We start from the raw sequence: 20,716 nt of genomic DNA, 5'->3' as shown, positions 1-20,716 counted from the left end.
AAATTTTTAGTGACTGGTTTTTCTTTTTAATTTTTATGGATCTCAAACTTCAATTTCCATTTTAATGTGAACTTGTCCACCTTCGATTTTTTTGACATCTTTATTATCTTCGGTTTTGTTGGTATCGGTAGTTAATTTTTTGTCACTCTCCTTATCACTAGAATTTTTGACTTTTTGACTTTCTTTTTTCTCCTCTTTTTTTTCTTTAAAATTTTTCTTTTTCTTCTCCACCGTCTCGTCTGCAGTCTCGTCTTCCTCAAAATCCTTATCATCGTTCTCGGTTTTTTTTCTCTTCGCTCTTCGCTTACGTTCCCAATTTTGCATGAATTTCTGAAGAATATGTTGAACTGAAGTTGTCGGCGCCGGTGGCAATGGTCCCGGATGAGATTTCCGATGAAAATTGAGATTTGACTTTTGAATAAATGTCTCCTGACAAATGTCACATGCATAAGGTCGTTTACCAGTGTGAAGCAATAAATGTTGATGCATTCCTTGTTTTGTCGTGAAATGTTTATTGCAAACCATACAGGGAAATGGTCGTAGATCGTGATAGATTCTCATGTGGGAATTTAATTTACGACTGTCGGGAAAGACTTTTGTGCAAAATGGACAGGGATATTTTTTGTGTTTACGTTGCATGTGAGCTTCCAAATTTTCCTTTCGTACAAATGTTTTTTTACATTTTTTACATTGAAATGGCGTTGGTGTATGATGAGTTCTCACATGACGAGCCATTGTATATTGACTGCATTTTAGTCCACAAGTTGTACATTCAATTTGTACAATATTGGTGTGAATTCGTTTCATGTGCTCACGCATTCCTCTTTTGTATTTAAATACTTTGTCGCATAAGTCGCAGGGAAAATTTGTTGGATTCTCCTCTAATAAAACACATTCGAGTGGTAATGGTGGTTGATTTGAATTGTTCTCCTCATTTTTCCCAGAAAGACTGAATGGATTTTTGCCAAAATTCTTATTTATTATTATTGGTGTATTGGGGAAATTAATTTGAATTCGATTCTCTTGATTTATATCGTGTTCGTCGATTGCCAGTGGATTCACGACATTATCCTCCTCAATTAATTTATCATTGGAATCATCATTATCATCGTCGACGTCATCATTGTCGTCATTTTCGATCCATTCGTCTTTACATTCCACTTGAAATTCATTGTTCCGTTGATAAAACGTTTCATTTGCCCACGACTTGCAGACGATCTTCATACTAAAACAGAATAAAAACGAATTAGATAGGAGGAAAAATTTCACAAATATTAGAGAAAAAGAACTTAAAAATAATTTTATCATCAGTAGATGATAAAATTATTTTTAAGTATTTAAATATCTATTTAAATTATCTCTATTTCAATCGAGAGGGTCCATATTCAACATACATCGGAGTAAAAAGAAAAAATTTATTTATCAATTTACAAAAATTCTATGTACATGATTTTTCTTTCTACAAACTTTAGAGAATATGGAAGAAATAAATTGATTTTTATTTTACTTTATCTAACAAAAATTAAGCATTAGCAACTAAATTATTCGGAAGTATTGTCACTTTTTCATTTTTAGAATTTATTCTTCCATTTATTAAACAAACTTTTATTTAGAAGAAATTATTTCGAAATATATTTTTAGCAAAATTATATTCGTTACTGTATATGAAAATATAAACGCAGACTTTTGATAATTATTAATATACAATTGTATTTTGTGTAGAGAATGGAAAAATAAAGAATATTTCGATTTTTAAACTAACTTAATTAAATTGGTAACGTGACATTGGTTTTTTATTACATTAACAAAATATCGTTTAGTGATTATTAAACAAAACACGCTTATTACAAAACAAATAATAAATAACTTAAATTTACTCCAATCGGAATTCATCAAAATTTATCAATTACCTGGAAAATCGTGTAATTTTTTTTGAAAGACTCATTTCTAAAAAATTAATTTCTATAAATTAATTTCTATTCATTAATTTCCATAAATTAATTTCAATGAATTAGGTTCCATATATTAATATCTATGAATTAATTTGAAAAAATTTTTCCATAAATGACTTTCTATAAATTAATTTCCACGAACTAATTTCTATGAATTAATTTCCATAAATTAATTTATGGAATAGAAATAAATTTCTACGAATTAATTTCTACAAATTAATTTCTATGAATTAATTTCTACAAATTAATTTCTATTAATTAATTTCTACAAATTAATTTCCATAAATTAATTTATGGAATAGAAATAAATTTCTACGAATTAATTTCAACAAATTACTTTCTACGAATTAATTTCTATACAAATTAATTTCTATAAATTAATTTCTAAGAATTAATTTTCATAAATTAATTTGTGAAATAGAAATTAATTTCTATAACTTAATTTATAAAACTTAATTTGTTTTCATTAAAAAAAAATTCTATAAGAATTAATTTATAAATATTTATTCGTTTTCATTTAATAAAAATTAATTTCTACGAATTAATTTTTGAATAATAAACTTCATTACATTAATTTTTATAAAACGAAAACTAATTAATTTTTACAAATTAATTTCCATAAATTAAGTTTTATAAAACGAAAACCCACTAATTTCTAGAAATTAATTTTTTATGATTCAATTTTCTATAAATCAATTCCTATGCATTAATTTCGATAAATTAATTTCTATAACTAAATTTATAGAAATTAATTCGTTTTCATTTAATCAAAATTAATTTCTGAAAAATAAATTTGTAAAAAATAATTTTTATAAAACGAAAACCAATTAATTTTTACAAATTATTTTCCATAAATTAATTTTTATAAAACGAAAACGAATTAATTTTAAAAATTAATTTCTTTGAATTAATTTCCATTAAACGAAAACTAATTAATTTCTAGAAATTAATTTTTATGAAACGAAAACTAATTAATTTTTAAGAATTAATTTCGATGAATTAATTTATATAAAACGAAAACTAATTAATTTTTACAAATTAATTTTTATAAAACGAAAACGAATTAATTTTAAAAATTAATTTCTTTGAATTAATTTCCATTTAACGAAAACTAATTATTTTCTAGAAATTAATTTCATTGAATTAATTTTCATAATTTAATTTTTAATAAACGAAGACGAATTAATTTCTATAAAGTAATTTCTAGAAATTAATTTTCATAAATTAATTTTTATAAACAAAGACGAATTAATTTATATGAAACAAAAACTAATTAATTTATAGAAATTAATTTTTATAAATTAATTTTTATATAACGAATAGGAATTTATTTCTAGGAATTAATTTCTGTAAATTAATTTCTATAGATTAATTTCCATAAAATAATTTCTGTAAATTAATTTCAATGATTTAATTTCTGTAAATTAATGTTAATCAATTAATTTTTGTGAATTAATTTTCTACAAATAATTTCAATGACATAAAATAAAAAATGTTTGCTGCTTTTAAAATTGTTCGCGTCGAAATTAGTGAATTTTGAATTAAATCGGTGAATTCGGAATTCGAATGAATTATTGTTTCGATTCATGTTTCATTTGTTGAATGTGTTTGCACAATAAAATTTCCCTACTGTATCCAACGCCGCAAACTAAACAAACTTTTGTCCTCAAATGCGGCTGATAACGAACCTGAACCGATTCAGTTGAGGGAAATATAAGTTGTCCCAATGATTGAAAGGGATTTTTTAACGTAACAGTTTGTGGTTTTATATTATTTCTCGGCGGTCCAATTGGCACGTAACGTCCCTCAATTCTAGGCGCCACTTTACCTTTTTTCGGCAAAATTGGAATAAATTTTGTCACATGCTTCTCTTGTGCGTGCGCGAGAATTTTACTTTGCGATGATAAATACCATTTACAAATTTTACACTGATAACCCGTTTTTAAATGTACCGATTCCATGTGTCGCCACATTTCATTGCTCGTATTTTGAAAGCCACAAATTTTACATATCAATGGTCGTAGTTTGTCGCCGGTTATTATAACATGACGTGCTCTCATGTGAAACCACATGTTACGAATATTACCATAGTCCTTACATTTAAAATCACATTCACCGCAAACGTAGGGTAATTTACGATGAATTTTTTTTACATGACCCTCTAAAAATGCATAAGTGACAAATTCGACATTACAAATTTTACAGACAAAACGATTATTAAAATTATGCTCCTTATTGTGTTTGTCGGTGGTAATTTTATCGGCCTCAGTGAATTCGCAATGTTCACATAAATAAAGGGCTCGTGATTTTCTCAAATTATCCAAATTGCTGATTTCAATAATGTTTGCTGGTGATGTTAATGCTGATGATAATATTGATGACGATGGCAATAATGTTGATGATTCTTCAATTGACTCGTTTTCCAGGTACTTTTCCTCAGAAATAAATAATGGATCTCCCCATATTAAACTGAAACAAATAATAAAATTAAATTTTAAAAAAGTGAATTGATTTTAACTTTGCAAAATGATATGAACGAAAATTTTTATTTACATTTATGAAAGAAAAATAGTTTCGTTTAAAAATTGGTTTTTTCTTTTATTTAGCAAACAAAATTACATTCAACTTTGCTCTCTTGAGGGAACTGTTTATCTTCTTTCGTTTTGAATTTAATTTTTAAAGCCAGTCAATATTGAAAATTCGATCAAAATTCTGCTTTCTGAAAAAAAAGAAAATAGAAAATATTAGTAAAAATTTTGTGAAAAATTAACAATAGAAAAATATACTTATCTTTCTTTGTCGATTTTCGTTCGTCCATACTTGATTTTCGAATTCAAAAATTAAATACAAAATACAATTTGAATAAAAAATAATTATTAATAAATAAATAAAAAATTAAATTAAATTAAAAATAAATACAAAATTGAGTAAAAGATCAATAATAAAAATTATGTTCTTGATTTTTTTTATTCTTTTTCCATATGTACAAGTTTTTGCAAAAATACTTTCTGACAATTTTTTTTTTCGTGAATTTATATTTCATAGAAATATGAAATTTATGGAAGTTTTTTTCCGCCACAATTTTCCTTTTTTTATTTATTTTAATTACAAGAAATTAAATTCAAATCTAAATCTTAATAATATTTAAGTCTCTCTTGATTTAGAAAATAGTTTTCTTAATTAAATTTTCTATTTTTGAGAAATTCTACTGTTTCTTTTAAAGTAAATGTAACATTAATTTATTTTGTATAACAATAAAGAAGAAATAATTCGATTTTTATGCAAAGTATAAATTATATTATAAACTAAATATTTAGAATTATTATCAGTGAAAATATCTACATTAAACCTGTTTTAATATAAAATAGAAAAAAAAATTTTAATTTGTTATATTTCGGTAAAAATCTATTTTCAAGTAGAAAAAAGTTTTTCAACTATATAGAAGAAAATTTTTTTTTTCTCAATCGTTGTAAATTTTCGCTAATGTTGAATATTTATTAAATAATATTGTGAATAATCTTGGGATTAATATTCTTTCTCTAATTTTCCCATCATAATTTATTTTTTCTATTCTCTTTGAACTCTATTATTTTTTGTGAAAAAAGTTTTGGACGTATTTTCTTTACTATTGTGCGAGAATTTTTGATATTTTTTGTTTAAGAGAAGGACATATCGAAATTTTTAATTATATCATGAAAATATAGTTTAAGTATTTCGTAAAATTATTTTTAAGGTAGTTTTTTTGTGCGAGGAATTCAAATGCTCATAAAATAAAATCGATTGGAAAAAATTCCAATCTTTTGGAATTTTTTATTTCTTTTAAAATTGGTAGATTTTGAAATCCATAATTGTAATTTTGCAGAAAATATGTTTTTGTATAAAAAAAATTGACGAATGAAAAAATTACTTTTTGGAACTTTTGGATCATTTTTCTAAAAAAAACTGTTTTTGGACTGAAAATGATAAAAAATACAATTATTGTTCTATTTGTTTATTTAAAAATTCATTTGCTTATTTTTTAAATAAAAAACAAAAAATATTAAATATTTTTTAAATTTAAACAATAAAAAATATTTAACAAAATAATGATCTGAAATTGGTTAGAAAAATAAACAAATGAACTTTCAAGTAATAAATTGAATAACAATAGAATTTTTACCAATTTTAGCAATTTTTGAAAAATAAAAAATACTTTAAAAATAGTAAAAATCAAATTTTTTCATTCGCAAATTTTTTTCTAGTTACAAAAACATATTTTCAAGAAAATTTCTTATGGTTTTCAAAATCTACTAATTTTTAGAAGAAAAAAAAAGTACAAAAAGGGTCAAAATTTTTTCTAATCTAAATAGATCGGAAAATGTTTTCATCCCTTTTATATTTTTTTCTTCTTCTTAATTTAATAGATTTTGAAAACCATAATAAATTTTGTAGAAAATATTTTTGTATAAATAAAAAAAAAAAATTGCTGAATGAAAAATTCGATTTTTATTATTTTTTAAGCATGTTTTATTTTTTCCAAATTGTTTTTATTCTGAAAATAATAAAAAAAAATATTTTTATTCAAATTTTCTATTTAAACCCTAATTTGTTTATTTTTCTGTAACTAATTTCAAAATAGAATTTTTATATAAAAAATATTCAATATTTTTTAATATCAAAAAGAAAAAATATTTTTAATATCAAAATTAAAAAAAGCTTCAAAAATAGTAAAAATCAAATTTTTGATTCGGCACAAAAATATTTTCTACAAAATTTCTTATGGTTTTCAAAATTTACTAATTTTTAGAAGAAAGAAAAATACAAAAAGGGTCAAAATTTTTTGTAATTTCAATCGATCGGAAAATATTTTGACCCTTTTTGAATTTTTATTTTTCTCCACATTATTTAAATTCTGAAATTCATAAATATTTCGTAGAAAATGGTTTTGTATAAACAAAAAAAAAATTGCTGAATGAAAAATTTGATAAACAAATGAGCTTTTAAATAATAAATTTAATAACAATATAATTTTTACTAATTTCAACATTTTTGGTATAAAAACAATTTTTGAAAAGTAAAAAATGCTGAAAAAATAGTAAAAATTAAATTTTTCATTCGAAAATGTTTTTTCTAGTTACAAAAACATATTTTCTACAAAATTTCTTATAGTTTTCAAAATCTACTAATTTTTAGAAAAAAAAATACTAAAAGAGTCAAAAAATTTTCTAATCTCAATCGATTGGAAAATATTTTCACCTATTTTTAATTTTTATTCTTCCTCCAAAATTGGTAGATTTTTAAATCTATAAGTAATTTCGTAGAAAATGTTTTTGTATAAACAAAAAAAAATTGCTGAATGCAAAATTTGATTTTTACTATTTATTAAGCATTTTTTATTTTTTAAATTCTTTTTATGAATATGATAAAAAAATACTATTTTTATTTGAAAACTCATTTGTTTATTTTTCTGTAGCTAATTGCAAATCGGAATTTTTTATATAGAAAATATTAAGTATTTTTTAATACAAAAAAAATATTACATATTTTTAATAAAAAAAATAAAAAATGCTTCAAAGTAGTAAAAATATAATTTCTCCTTCAGCAATTTTTTTCTGCTTTCAAAATCATATTTTCAACCAAATTTGTGGAAATACAAAAACATTTTCTACAAAATTCTTTATAGATTTCAAAATCTACCAATTTTTTGAAAGAAAAAAATACAAAAGGGCTCAAAATATTTTATTATCATTGAATTCCTTTTAAAAAATTATTAATTTTATCAATCATTTAAATTATTTTCTTTATCTAATTAAAAATATCGATATATCGTATTTCGTATTTCAAGATTGTCATTTTCTAAAAATATCTTTGACAAATTTCACCTAACAAATTAAAGAGCCTCGTCTGTTTTATTTTTAATTATTAAAAAAGAAAAATAAGAATAAAAATTTTTTCTCTTCATTTATTCGACAATCTCTTCATTCTCCTCGACACTAAGACTTTCTTGAAATTCCTGTTCATCCAAAAATTCCTGATCGACTTCATATTTCTCCTCATGATGAAATTCATGATGTTGAAATTGTCCTTCATCTTCAATTTCATGTTCGTACAATATTTTCTCATCTTGCAAAATTTCCTGTTCTTCCAAAATTTCCGCATCCTCCAATATTTCTTCGCCCTCGAGAATCTCCTCGCCATTCAATATTTCCTGTTCGTCCAAAATTTCCTCACTATCATTAACATCCAAATCGTCAATATTCACATTTTCCTGATGAATTTCAAATTCCTCGGTTAATTCTTTGACGAGATCGCCAATTGGCATGACGGGCAGTGGCGGATGATTGCCAGGATGTGTTTTTCGATGGCAAATAAGTCCGGGTTTTTGGGCGAATGATTTTCCGCAAATATCACAAACAAATGGTTTTTTACCAGTGTGAATGAGTAAATGTTGTCTTAATTGTGAGCGTCGGGCGAAATTTTTAGCGCATATCATACAGGAATGGGGTTTACTTCCCGTGTGAACGGCCATGTGTCTCTTGAATGAATCTTTTTTCGTGAATGTCTTACCACATTCGGCGCAGACTATTTTCTCTCTCTTCTCATGTTGGGTGATTAAATGTTGATCTAAATTCTCTTGCGTCACCATGCGGCGGTGGCAAATTTGACATTCGAATTTTGGCTTGAAATGCGCCCATTTTTGATGAACGTAAAGTGAGCCGCTATTTTGACATAATTTTCCGCAGATTTCACAAGATACGGGACGCTCTTTATGATGGAAGCGCACGTGATTTGTTAAATCGCCTTTGACTTTGAATTTTTTCGAGCAAAATTTACATTGATGCTCGTATTTGTCGGTGTGCTTGCGAATAAAATGTGATTGGAGAGAGTGCTTTGAACTGCAGACAAAGCCACAAGCGGCGCATGGGAAGAGAAGAGTGTTTGCTGGTTTTGTTGACCAGGTCTCGTGTTTACGCTCTAAATGAGTGACGAAAGATGCTTTCTTCAATGTTCGATAATCACAGACAGAACAAATGAAGGCTCCATTTTCTTGGATGCAAATCTTTTTCTTATGCGTCCAAGCCACGTGTTTGCGGAACGACAACGAATTGTCGAATGTTTCGGAGCAGATTTTACACTTTAGGAGAATTGATGAATTTTCCTCGTCATCTTTTGGTTCGAGTTCATTATCCTCCAAAAACGATTCACACGAATCGAATTCTTTTTCATAAGTTTCGATATTTTCTTCAATGTAATTTTTTTCTTTCGTTGGAGATTTATCACTGTGTCTCGTTTCTGTTGTCTCATTGTCTTTAATAGCATTGATTTGTAAATCGGAATCGATTTTGACTTTTTGTATTGTTATGGTTCGTCCACCGACATCAACTTCGAAAACATTTTCGTTTTCTTTATTGGAATCGTTTGTCATTGTGGGTTTTACGTCTTGTGTAAAATCAGGTTCTTCCTCTTCTTCCTCCAAATATTCTTCATTATCGAACCAAATTTCCTCCTCGTTTGAATAATTCGATAAATTCTCTCCATCATCATCGGATTCAATTTTTGAAATTGTGTTCTCAGTATTATCGTCAATAACTTCCGGTATTTCCTCATTTTCGAAAGGGTTCACGTTTTCAGGTACAAAAGCATAAAAGGGCTTATCGTCAAACTCTAAAATCTGCCATTTTTTCATGATTATCGATTCCTTGCCGCAGATGAACAGCCCGTGATTATCGTCTGATAGTTTGAGCAACCTGAAACATTATTAAATTATTAATATTTTTGTTTTAATCCCCCAAAGAAAAAGAGAGAAAAATTCATCAATTTTTTTTTATATACAGTCTCATAAAAGATTGGGTTGGAAATTAAAAAATAATAATTATTTTTATAGAGAAGATGATTTAAAAAATATTCTTTTTTCGAAATAACTTTTTAAAAAATATTCTTTTTTCTAAATATATTTTTAAAAGATATTCTTTTTTCTAAATATCTTTTTTAAAAATATATTCTTTTTTCTAAAACATCTTTTAAAAATTATTGAAAGTAAAAATTAAAGTGTTGAAAAAAAATTTTTTTTCCAAATCTGCGATAAAGAAAATATAATTCAAATCGGTAGATATTTTGTTAATAGAAAGAAAAATGTGTTCAACACGAACTGATTAAATTAAAATTTCTTAAAATATTTTTACATTTTTTGAACATAGAAATTTATTTATAACTATTAATACTTACAATATATGGCGCATGTTACAATCATTTATATATTTCGAATCACTTTTCTTTCCAATAATCCACATTACTTTTCAACAATGATAAATTGTTTGAATGAAAAATTTTTCGTATATTTTTTTTAGAAAATATTTCTTATGGCAAATAAATTAAATTCAATGATTGTTATTGAAATTATTCTTCCTATTTTTTTTGTTTTAATTATTTTAATTTATTTTTTGATTTTTAATTTTTCACTTTAAGTTAACAATAAAAATATTGACAAAAAAATTGATAAAGAAATTGACAGAAAAATTGACAAAGAAATTGACAAAAAAATTGACAAAGAATTTGACAGAAAAATTGACAATATTTTTAAATATACATTAATTTTAATGATAAATAGAAGTGAATTAAAATAATTAAAATAATTAAATTAAATTATGAAAATACGTAAATAGGTAAATTTTCCATTTTTCATTTTTTTATCACAGTTGAAAAGTGAAAGGGTTTTATAAAAACATTTCTTTCAACTTTTTCTCTCTTCGATAAAATTGTTTCTCTTAATAATAAATTGATAGTCGAACAATAATTATAATTCGCAGAATTTTCTTTGGAAAATATTGTGCTATCGGTATTGTAATATTTCACTTAAAAAAATCGAAGCAACAGAATCATTTACATAAATTATACACTCGAAGTTTTTACACAATTTTTTTTTTACATTTTATAAAAGAGAATTTTATAGTTATTGTATAAAATAGAAAATATTTTTTCCCGCTATCTCGTAAAAATTACAATGCATTTAAACAATAATTAATTAATTTAAACAAAATATGGAGAGAAAAAAATATGGAATTGTCCATAGTTTGGTATACATTTATTTGTATCGTTATTTTGAATTAAAGTCCGTAGAATTTTATTTCATAATTTGAGAACGAAAATATTTTTTGATTATAATATTATAATATATAATATATATATATATATAATATATTTTTTCGTTTCTATTTTTGTTTACAGGGTGGTGCACAATATCAGCGGGAGAAAATCAAATTCGACGATTGAAATATAAAACAAAAATCTGTTTGGTATAACATTCAATTTACTGAAATTAAATTCAGTGAAATTGATCACAATTCACAAGTTTAGTGACGATTATTGTTGCGTTTCATCATGACTTACGGCAAGTTTTTCTTTTTTGTGTTCTTTTTATAAAAGATTATTGTCTACTGTTATTTATACATTCATGGTCATTTTTATTAATGTTATTTTGGAATATTTTTCCAAATTGGAATAAATTTTGAATTCGAATAAATTCCAAAGTGGAATAAATTCCAAATTTTAGATATTTTCATGGAAGCTTAAAGCATTTTTTTTTTTTTTTAAGAATTAGAAAAATTACTTTTGTTTTTTTTCTAATCAAAAGCCAAGAAACATTTTTTTCTCATTTAAAGCTAATTTGAATTTAATTAAATTACTTTTTTTATAATTCTTCTTTGTTTAAAAATTTTAATTTCAATTTAATCACTATAAATTTGATTTTTGGTGACTTATTTATTTCTCAGTTTGGAAGGCACTTTGACAAATTTCACCACTTGGTTGAATTTTAGTTTTTGTCAATATTAAAGGACCAATAATCAAATTTATGGACAATAATTTTTTTTCTGAACATAAATTTCAAGTTTAGAATAAATTCAGATTCAAAATATGAAAAAAATTAAAATTTTAATGAAAATCTTTTCATAAATTCGATTTTTCTCATTAATAGTAAAATTCTTCGCGGAGATTCAATTATGTATTTTAAATTCAATTTTAATAAAATTTCTCCAGAGAATTCAATTATTTTTTAATTTTAATAAATTCTTATCAAAAATTCAATTATTTTCATATAAATAATGAAATTCTTCGTAAGAATTCAATTATTTTGAATATAATTTTAATAAAATTCTTCGCAGGAATTCAATTATAATAAAATTTCTTGAAAAAATTCAATTTTTTTCAATTTTAATCAATTTTTCTCAAAAATTTAATTATTTTCATAAATTATAAAATTCTTCAGATGAATTCAATTATTTTGATTATAATTTTAACAAAATTCTTTGCAGGAATTAAATTATAATGAAATTTCTCCAAAAAATAACAAATTTTCTCAAATTTAATAAATTCTACACAAAAATTAAATTATTTTCATAAATAATAAAATTCTTCGCAGGAATTCAATTATAATAAAATTTCTTGAAAAAATTCAATTTTTTTCAATTTTAATCAATTTTTCTCAAAAATTTAATTATTTTCATAAATTATAAAATTCTTCAGATGAATTCAATTATTTTGATTATAATTTTAACAAAATTCTTTGCAGGAATTAAATTATAATGAAATTTCTCCAAAAAATAACAAATTTTCTCAAATTTAATAAATTCTACACAAAAATTAAATTATTTTCATAAATAATAAAATTCTTCGCAGGAATTTAATTATTTTGAATTTAATTTTAATAAAATTCTTTGCAGGAATTCAATTAAATAAAATTTCTCAAAAATATTCAATTTTTTTTCAATTTCAATAAATTTTTCGGAAAAATTTTAATTATTTTCATAGACAGTAAAATTCTTTAAATGAATTAAATTATTTTGAATATCAATTTAAAAAAATTCTTCGCAAGAATCCAATTGTTATCATAAATAATAAAATTCGTCGCATGAAATCAATTATTTTTATGAATAATAAAATTCTTCCTAAAAATTTTCAATTATTTTCAAAATTTTTTATAAAATTTTTTATAAGAATTCAATTATTATTAATACTATTATAATTAAATTTCTTGACAGAATTTAATTATTTACAAAAATTTCCAAAAAATTCTTCAAAATTCTTCTAAATAGAATAAATTCTATTTATTTATTTTTTTTTTGGGAAAAATTGCAATGAAATTTTATTTATTTATCAATTATTTTCATAAATAATAAAATTCTTCAGAGGATTTTCCAATTATTTTCTAAGATTTTGTACAAAATTCTTTTTGAGAACGCAATTATTATTAATACAATTAAAATTTAATTCCTCGAAAGAATTTAATTTTCAAAAATATCCATAAAATTCATCTAAACAATTTAATTTTTTTTCAAAAATTGCAAGAAAATTTTATGCGAGAATTAAATAGGTGAATTTTTAAATACATATTTAATAGAAAAATTTTTAAATTGTTCAAAATTTTATGAAAAAGTGAATTTCAGAAATAATTCAGGTGAATTTTTTTTCATTCAATAAATAATTGAATTCTTAAGGAACTTTTTCGAAAATTATTAAAATTAATTAATTGACAGAAGAATTTTTCCTTTTAAAATTGACGAGCAGAATCAACTTGAATAATTTCACAATAAGAAATTTATTTATTTATTTAAATTAAAAATAAGAGAGAAAATTTTGTTTCTTGCTAATGAATTAAATTTTTCGATTTTAGAAAAGGAATTAGAAAAAAAATTCTTTAAGAAAGTTCTCCGGCCGCTAAGTAACATTTCCTGAAAATTTTGAAGAAAATCGATTTTTGCCGGAGTGGCAGCCGGAGAAGATCCTTAAAAATTTTTTTTTTAAATTTTTTAACGTTTCTCTAAATTAACAGCCAGAGAAGATCCTTGAAAAATGTTTTCAAATTCTCTAACGTTTCTCTAGAGTTAAAAAAAAATAGAAAGAGATAACAAAAATAAATCTAATCAGTCTAACAAAATAGGCCTTATGAGTTCCTTGACAATATCGGAAATTGGTATCGTTTGTAAAGGTGGAAGTGGGCCTTTATGTGATTTTCGATGAGAAATTAATCCCGAACGTTGAGCGAAACTTTTTTTACAAATATCACATTCGTAGAGTCTCGCTCCAGTGTGAAGTAGAAGATGTTGCGTTAAACTGCTGGTACGAGCGAATGATCTTTGGCAAATTGAACACGAATATGGTTTGTCACCCGTATGCGTTCGCATATGATTTCGCAAATCAAAATTCTCCGCAAATATTTTTCCACATTCCTCGCAAACGCATTTTTCCTTATTGATATGTTGCGTGATAATATGTTGATTCAAATTCTCCTGCGTTGCTAAATGTTTATTACATTTTGTACACTTGAATTTTGGCTTGAAATGATTGTGTTTCTGATGCATGTACAATGAATGACTGTTGCGCATTTCTTTACCACAAATATGACAATTTACGGGTAATTCACGATGATGAAGTCTTATGTGTGTCGTTAAATCGCCACGTAATTTAAATGGTTTTCCACATTCCTTACATAAATATTCACATTGTTTTGTGTGTTTACGAATTAAATGCGCACTCAACGCTTCGATACGAGTGCATTTCACACCGCAGAGAGTACAGGAAAAATCGCCACTCCTCAATGCTGCTGTTTTTATTTCGCGTATTATTTTCTTCTTCTCGAATTTCTCCTCTTCGCTGGTTGCTTCCAGGATTATTTCCTCTTTGTCATTTTTATTGTAGAGCTTGATGTTTGATTTGAATTTTTTCCCTTGAATATCGTCGATTAATTTTGTCTCCTCGTCGAAATGAATTTTCTCTTTGTCATTTTTATTGTAGAGCTTGATGTTTGATTTGAATTTTTTCTCTTGAATATCGTCGATTAATATTGTCTCCTCGTCGAAATGAATTTCTTCTTTAATGTGAGCCTCGATATCGAGTGAATTCACTTCATTCACTTCATTCACTTTATTGTTAGTGAATGATATTCCCTCGTTCGTTGACCAATTTGAATCTGAATTTATTTCCTTCATCCACGATGGTAGACTGAAGTAATTGTGATCATTGTCCAAATTAGAATTGTATTTACCCATTATTTTTTGCCTCGTTATTTCGTTGGGTATTGTTGGAATTTCAAGAGGATCACGTTCCTTTATTATTGGCATCAGTTTCCTCGTGAATTTAAGAATTACAAATTTTGGCTGCTTTCGACTATCGAATTTTCCATCGTTGAGCCTAAAACAGGAAATATATTTTATTAAAGATTTTTTTTTTGTTCTTCTTTAGGGGAAAAAAATGATTATTACTTACATGAGGATTAGATTTAAAATCAAAATAGAATTGATTTTTTTAAAAATTACACCGAAGATGGTTAAATTTTGTTTTTAGGCAATTTTTTGAATTTTCGACTCCTTTTCTTTTTTTTTAACTCCAAAGGAAAAAAAATTAAAATAATTTCTAAAATAGATTAATTTTAGTGGGTAGACCAAATAGGCACTATTTCTTTGAAAAATAATTTTATTTACTCTCAATTAGAAAATTATAATTATAATTATAATTATGAAATTAAATTATAATCAAAATCTACATATTTTTTAAAATAATTTTTTACAAAATCGAATTGTAAATTTGTAATTTTGTAATTTTGTAATTTCAAGTTCCATTTCTGAGTATTTCTTCATTTCTGAGCAGATTTTGGGAAAAATTCCGGAACGACCTAAAAATAATAAGAAATAGTTAGTAAGAAAATAGTCTAAAGAGCAAAATAATTTTATTTTTTGAAAAAATTTACTTACCAAATAATTGAAAAGGCTGACAAACAAATTCTAATAGAGACATTTTTTTAGAATACTCATTTTTTTCAATAAAAACGAAATTTTTCATTTTTTCCAATTTTATTACAAGGCAAATAAAATATATGAAAATTTTTCATTTCCATTTTTTTTGGTACAAAAATTCTTATTTTTAATTCAATATAATAATTTTAATTCATAAATAAATTGCTAATAAATATTACGAATTAAAAACATTTTTTAAATTTAATATTTTTATTAAATAAAATTTTATTATTTTAATTGTTACAAATACTAATAATTTACATCGTTTTATCTACAATGTTACATAAAAAATTTTAATATATTTTAATACATTTCGATATACAAAAGCAGTTAATAATAAACAATTTACGTTTTCTAGTCTTATTTTTTATACACAAAGCGAACAATTTTTTTTTAACTATGTCGAGTAAATATTTTTAATTTTCCGTAAAATTATTTTTATTTTATTCTTTCGTGAGGAATTCAATGAAAAACAAAATCAAATGAATTAGAAAATATTTTTACCACTTTTGTATTTTTATTTCTTCTCGAAAATTGGTAGATTCTGAAATCAATAAGGAATTTTGAAGAAAATGTTTTTGTATTTACAAGAAAAAAATTGTCAAATGAAAAGTTTTGTAGAAATTATATTTTCGTAACAAGAAAAAAAAATTGGTGAATGAAAAATTTGATTTTTAGTATTTTTTTCAAGCATTTTATATTTTATAAAAATTGTTATTATACCAAAAATGCTAAAATTGGTGAAAAATTCTATTTTTATTCAATTTTTTTATTTGAAAGTTTATTTGTTTATTTTTCTAATCAATTTCAGATCATAATTCTTTAAATATTTTTTAGTATTTTTTTTTATATTAAAAAATAATTAATATTTTTTATATTAAAAAATTATTAATATTTTTTATATTCAAAAATTATTAATATTTTTTATATTCAAAAATTATTAATATTTTTTATATTAAAACATAAAATTATATCTTTTATATTAAAAAATACTTAATATTTTTTATAGAAAAAATTCTGTTTTAAAATTAGTTCCAGAAAAATAAATCTATGAATTTATCAAATAAAAAAATTGAATAAAAATAGTATTTTTCTTTGATTATTTTCAGGGTAAAAAGAATTTTAAAAAAACAACAAAAAATACTTAAAAAAATAGTAAAAATCAAATTTTTCATTCAGCAATTTTTTTTTCTTTGGTACAAAACATTTTCTGCAAAATTACTTATGAATTTCAAAATTTACCAACTTTTGAGAAAATCTTTTCTCCCCTTTTGCATTTTTTTTTTCATCCAAAAATTGTTAAATTTTGAAAACAAATAAGGAATTTTGGTACAAAATGTTTTTGTATTCACGAATTTTGTTGAAAATATATTTTTATCACTAGAAAAAAATTGCCGAATAAAAAATACGATTTTTAATATTTTTGAAGAAATTTTTAATTTAAAAAAATTGTATTTATACTAAAAATGCTAGAATTGATAAAATTAATTGAATTTTTTTAATTTGAAAGTTCGTTTGTTTATTTTTCTAATCAATTTCAGATCAAATTTTTTTTATATTTTTAAATATTTTTTATTATTTATTATTTATATGAAAAATATTTAACATTTTTTAATTTTTCATATTAAAAAATACTTTTTTTCTATATAAAAAATTATGATTTGAAATTAGTTATAGAAAAATGAATTTTCAAAGAAAAAATTGAATATAAACAGTTTTTTTTTATCATTTTCAGTCTAAAAGCAGTTTTTTCGAAAAAATTGCTTGAAAAATAGTAAAAACCAATTTTTTCATTCGTCAATTTTTTCCCGGGTACAAAAACATAATTTTTACAAAATTACTAGTGAATTTCAAAATCTACCAATTTTACAAGTAAAAAAATTCTAAAAGTGTGGAAATATTTTCCGATTGATTTTATTTTGTGACAATTGAATTTGTCGCAAAAAGTTGAAATCAAAATAATTTCATGAAATATTTAAGATATTTTTTTGTTATATTTAAAAATATTGTTGTATCCTCCCCTTAATATTTTTACTCAGAAAAAAAATTAAAAATATTTTTTTTTAACAAGAAAACATTTGCTTTTCCTTTTTTGGAGACTTAAAAATTATTTCGTATTCTTGAGAAGATCGAAGTCATTTAGACTCGGAAAAAAAATTATAAATATTTTTTAAACAAGAAAACATTTTCTCTTCTTTTTTCGGAAACCAAAAATTATTTCGTATTCTTGAGAAAATTTATTTTTTTTCCTCAGAATTTTCTGATGAATTCGAAATAATTTTTTTTCTCTTGATCGACGTTGAGAAAATTCGCCTTTGAAAATTATTTTGAAGAAAAAAAAAATTATTTTCTAGTCTTGAGAAGTTGGTCGACGTCAAGAGTGGGAATCGGTGGATGTTCCTCGGGATGACACTTGATGTGACTGAGTAAACTGAGCTTTTGCTTGAATTGTTTACCGCAAATGTTGCAAATGTAAGGCCTCAGGTTCGTGTGCGTGAGAAGATGATGCTTCAGTCGATAGCTGCTACTAAATAATTTTCCACAAGTCTCGCAGGCAAATGTCTTTTCACAATGCACAATGGCAATGTGATTTCTCAAACTCCCTTTATTCATAAAACTATTTTTACAAATATCACAGAAGATTCTCTCCTTTTTCGCATGATATTCATTAACATGTTGATCGAGATTCTCCTGTGAGGCGTAACATTTATTGCAAATCGGACAAATGAATGCTGTTCGAAAATGATTGTACTTCTGATGAATGTAGAGCGAGTGTTTATTTTTTGTCACTTTCCCACAAACTTCACAGATTGCAGGCGGTTCCTTGTGATTTAGCCTCGTGTGTGTCGTCAAATCGCCACGAACTTTGAATATTTTCGAACAATGTTTACAGGGGAAGTTAAATTCTTGAGAGTGTTTACGTAGATGATGAACATTCAGTGTCGCTCGACATCGTACTGTAAGACCACAAATTTCACAGGTACATTCCTGGGGTTTTTTTGGGCCGTGTTTTCTCCGATATTCATGACGCTGGATATGTTTAATTAATTTTGTTCTTTTATCGAATTGTTTGCCACACTCGTTACAGGCCATTTCTGTGGACAAATGAATAAGTTGCATATGCTTGATACATTGGCGTTTTTTCTCGAAAACTTGACCACAAGTTTCGCAATAGAATTTCTCTTTTGAATTTTGTTTGTTTTCAATTTCGGAAATTTTATTTACCTCGGGAATTTCTATTGTTCTCTCTGCTTCTCGATTTAAGACAACATTGTGTCGTTGCCGCAAATGATTATTGAGATGATTTTTATTCTTGTAGGAGGTTCCGCAAAATTCACAGGAATAATTATTGCCATCTTGGGCGACTTTAATTTTCACATGAACACTGTCAATGTGCTTGTGAAATTCGATTATATTTTGAAAACTTGTGTTGCAATTTTTACAAAACATTGTACTTTCAGTGGAGAGGGGATCGATTTTTTTGTGACGGACTCTTTTTCGATTTCTTGTTGGCACACCAGATTGGGGATCGGGTTCATTTGGATTTTTGTGTTGTACTCTTATGTGATGTCTCAGGTCGCCCCAGAGTTTATATTGTTTGCCACATTCCTCGCAGGAAAATTCATAATTGTCGGTGTGCATTCGAATGAAATGGGATTTCCAGGTGCTCTTCCAGGAGAAAGTTTTTGAACATATTTTACAGATAAATTTATTTTTATCAACGATTGGTTGTGAATTGTTCAAATCTGTTTCGTTTTGTGTTATTGCGAGTGGATCCTTCTGGGAAATTTCGTTTTCGGAATTATTTTGTGAAACTAAGGAGAACATTTCACTTTCTGTCGATAAGGAATCGTTGGTTTCTTTGTGTCTTACTCGTTTTTTATTTTCCGATGATGATATTCCCTCTTTCAGATCCGTTTCGTCCCTTTTGTGCTGCTTTTTCATGTGATTTCTCAATTCGCCCCATATTTTAAATTCTTTTCCGCATTCTTTGCAGGAGAATTTATAATTATCGGTGTGCTTTCGAATGAAATGGGTTTTTAGTGTTTGCTTACAGGAGAATTTTTTCAAACAAACATTGCAGGTTAATTCGCTTTTCGGTGTAGTTGCTTTTCCTTCATTATTCCTTGGAACTTTTTTCGATTGATTTTTCTTGGCACTTGACGCAAGCCAATTGACATCGATTGGAACGAGAGTTGGAACAATTTTGAATGTTGGATTTTGTGATTTGTTTGTTGAACATTGATTGTTTGGTAATTTAATGTTTGGAATAATTTTATTCACATTCTCGAGTATTTTCACTGGTGGTCCACTATTTGGCATTGGATGAAAATAATTTCCATGAAGTATTATGATATTTTGCAGTCGAACAGTTTTATTTTCTGCAATTCCTTTGGGATTTCCCCTGAAACATAAAATATTTAGAGTTAATAAAATTTGAATACTTTGAACAGAAATTAGTGATAGAATAAAATTTAATTACTTTTCTAGCGAGGAAAAATTTATTCAAATTTTGATTTTTACGAATCAATTTTATCTTTGCTTTTAAGCCGGTAAGGAATTTTGGAATAATCTGAAAGATAAAATAAAGTTACTATTGTTAAAAAAAAATTACTTACCTATCTAAAAAATGAGAATGTAATATTCTACAAACTACAAAAATTCTTTGTTTTTACTTTAAAAATAGTATAAATCATAATGTTTATATTTGAATTCAGAATTTTATTTCTATTTCATTCGAAATAAAAAGTTAACATCAATTTACAAATTTACAGTATTTCTATTTCTAGACAATATTTTTTCTAACGATAACGAAAATAGTTTGTAAAAATTTTTGTTCGATTTGTATCAATTATGATAATCAATTTATAAATATGAAAATCAATTTACAAATATTAGAACAAAATACAAAAATAAAAATTTTTTTAAAATTTTAATTGTTTAATTTTAATTTTAATTTTAATTTTAATTTTTATTTTAATTCTTTAATTTTAATTT

The 20,716-nt window shown here is 24.4% G+C and overlaps 1 protein-coding gene across 5 annotated transcripts in view; it reads right to left on the bottom strand.

Moving 5' to 3' along the window:
• Window positions 1-20,716, bottom strand: part of LOC122511474 (zinc finger and SCAN domain-containing protein 2-like) — a 98,067-nt gene that overhangs the window by 3,558 nt on the left and 73,793 nt on the right. The window contains exon 5 of one of the 5 annotated variants that reach the window (XM_043626722.1): window positions 31-1,225. The exons of 1 other annotated variant lie outside the window; for it this stretch is intronic. In XM_043626722.1, coding sequence (XP_043482657.1) covers window positions 43-1,225 — 1,183 coding nt within the window. In that variant the 3' untranslated portion in view covers window positions 31-42. Of the gene's footprint in view, window positions 1-30; window positions 1,226-7,670; window positions 9,680-13,834; window positions 15,117-17,997; window positions 20,124-20,716 lie in introns of those variants that run through there. 3 more of the 5 variants (XM_043626712.1, XM_043626717.1, XM_043626710.1) reach the window with 3 other exon arrangements.

Source organism: Leptopilina heterotoma, unplaced genomic scaffold (genome assembly GCF_015476425.1).
Source record: "Leptopilina heterotoma isolate Lh14 unplaced genomic scaffold, ASM1547642v1 Lhet_83, whole genome shotgun sequence".
NCBI lineage: Eukaryota > Metazoa > Arthropoda > Insecta > Hymenoptera > Figitidae > Leptopilina > Leptopilina heterotoma.
Note: the sequence above shows the minus strand (reverse complement) of the source record. Positions and strands in the feature narration are given on the sequence as shown.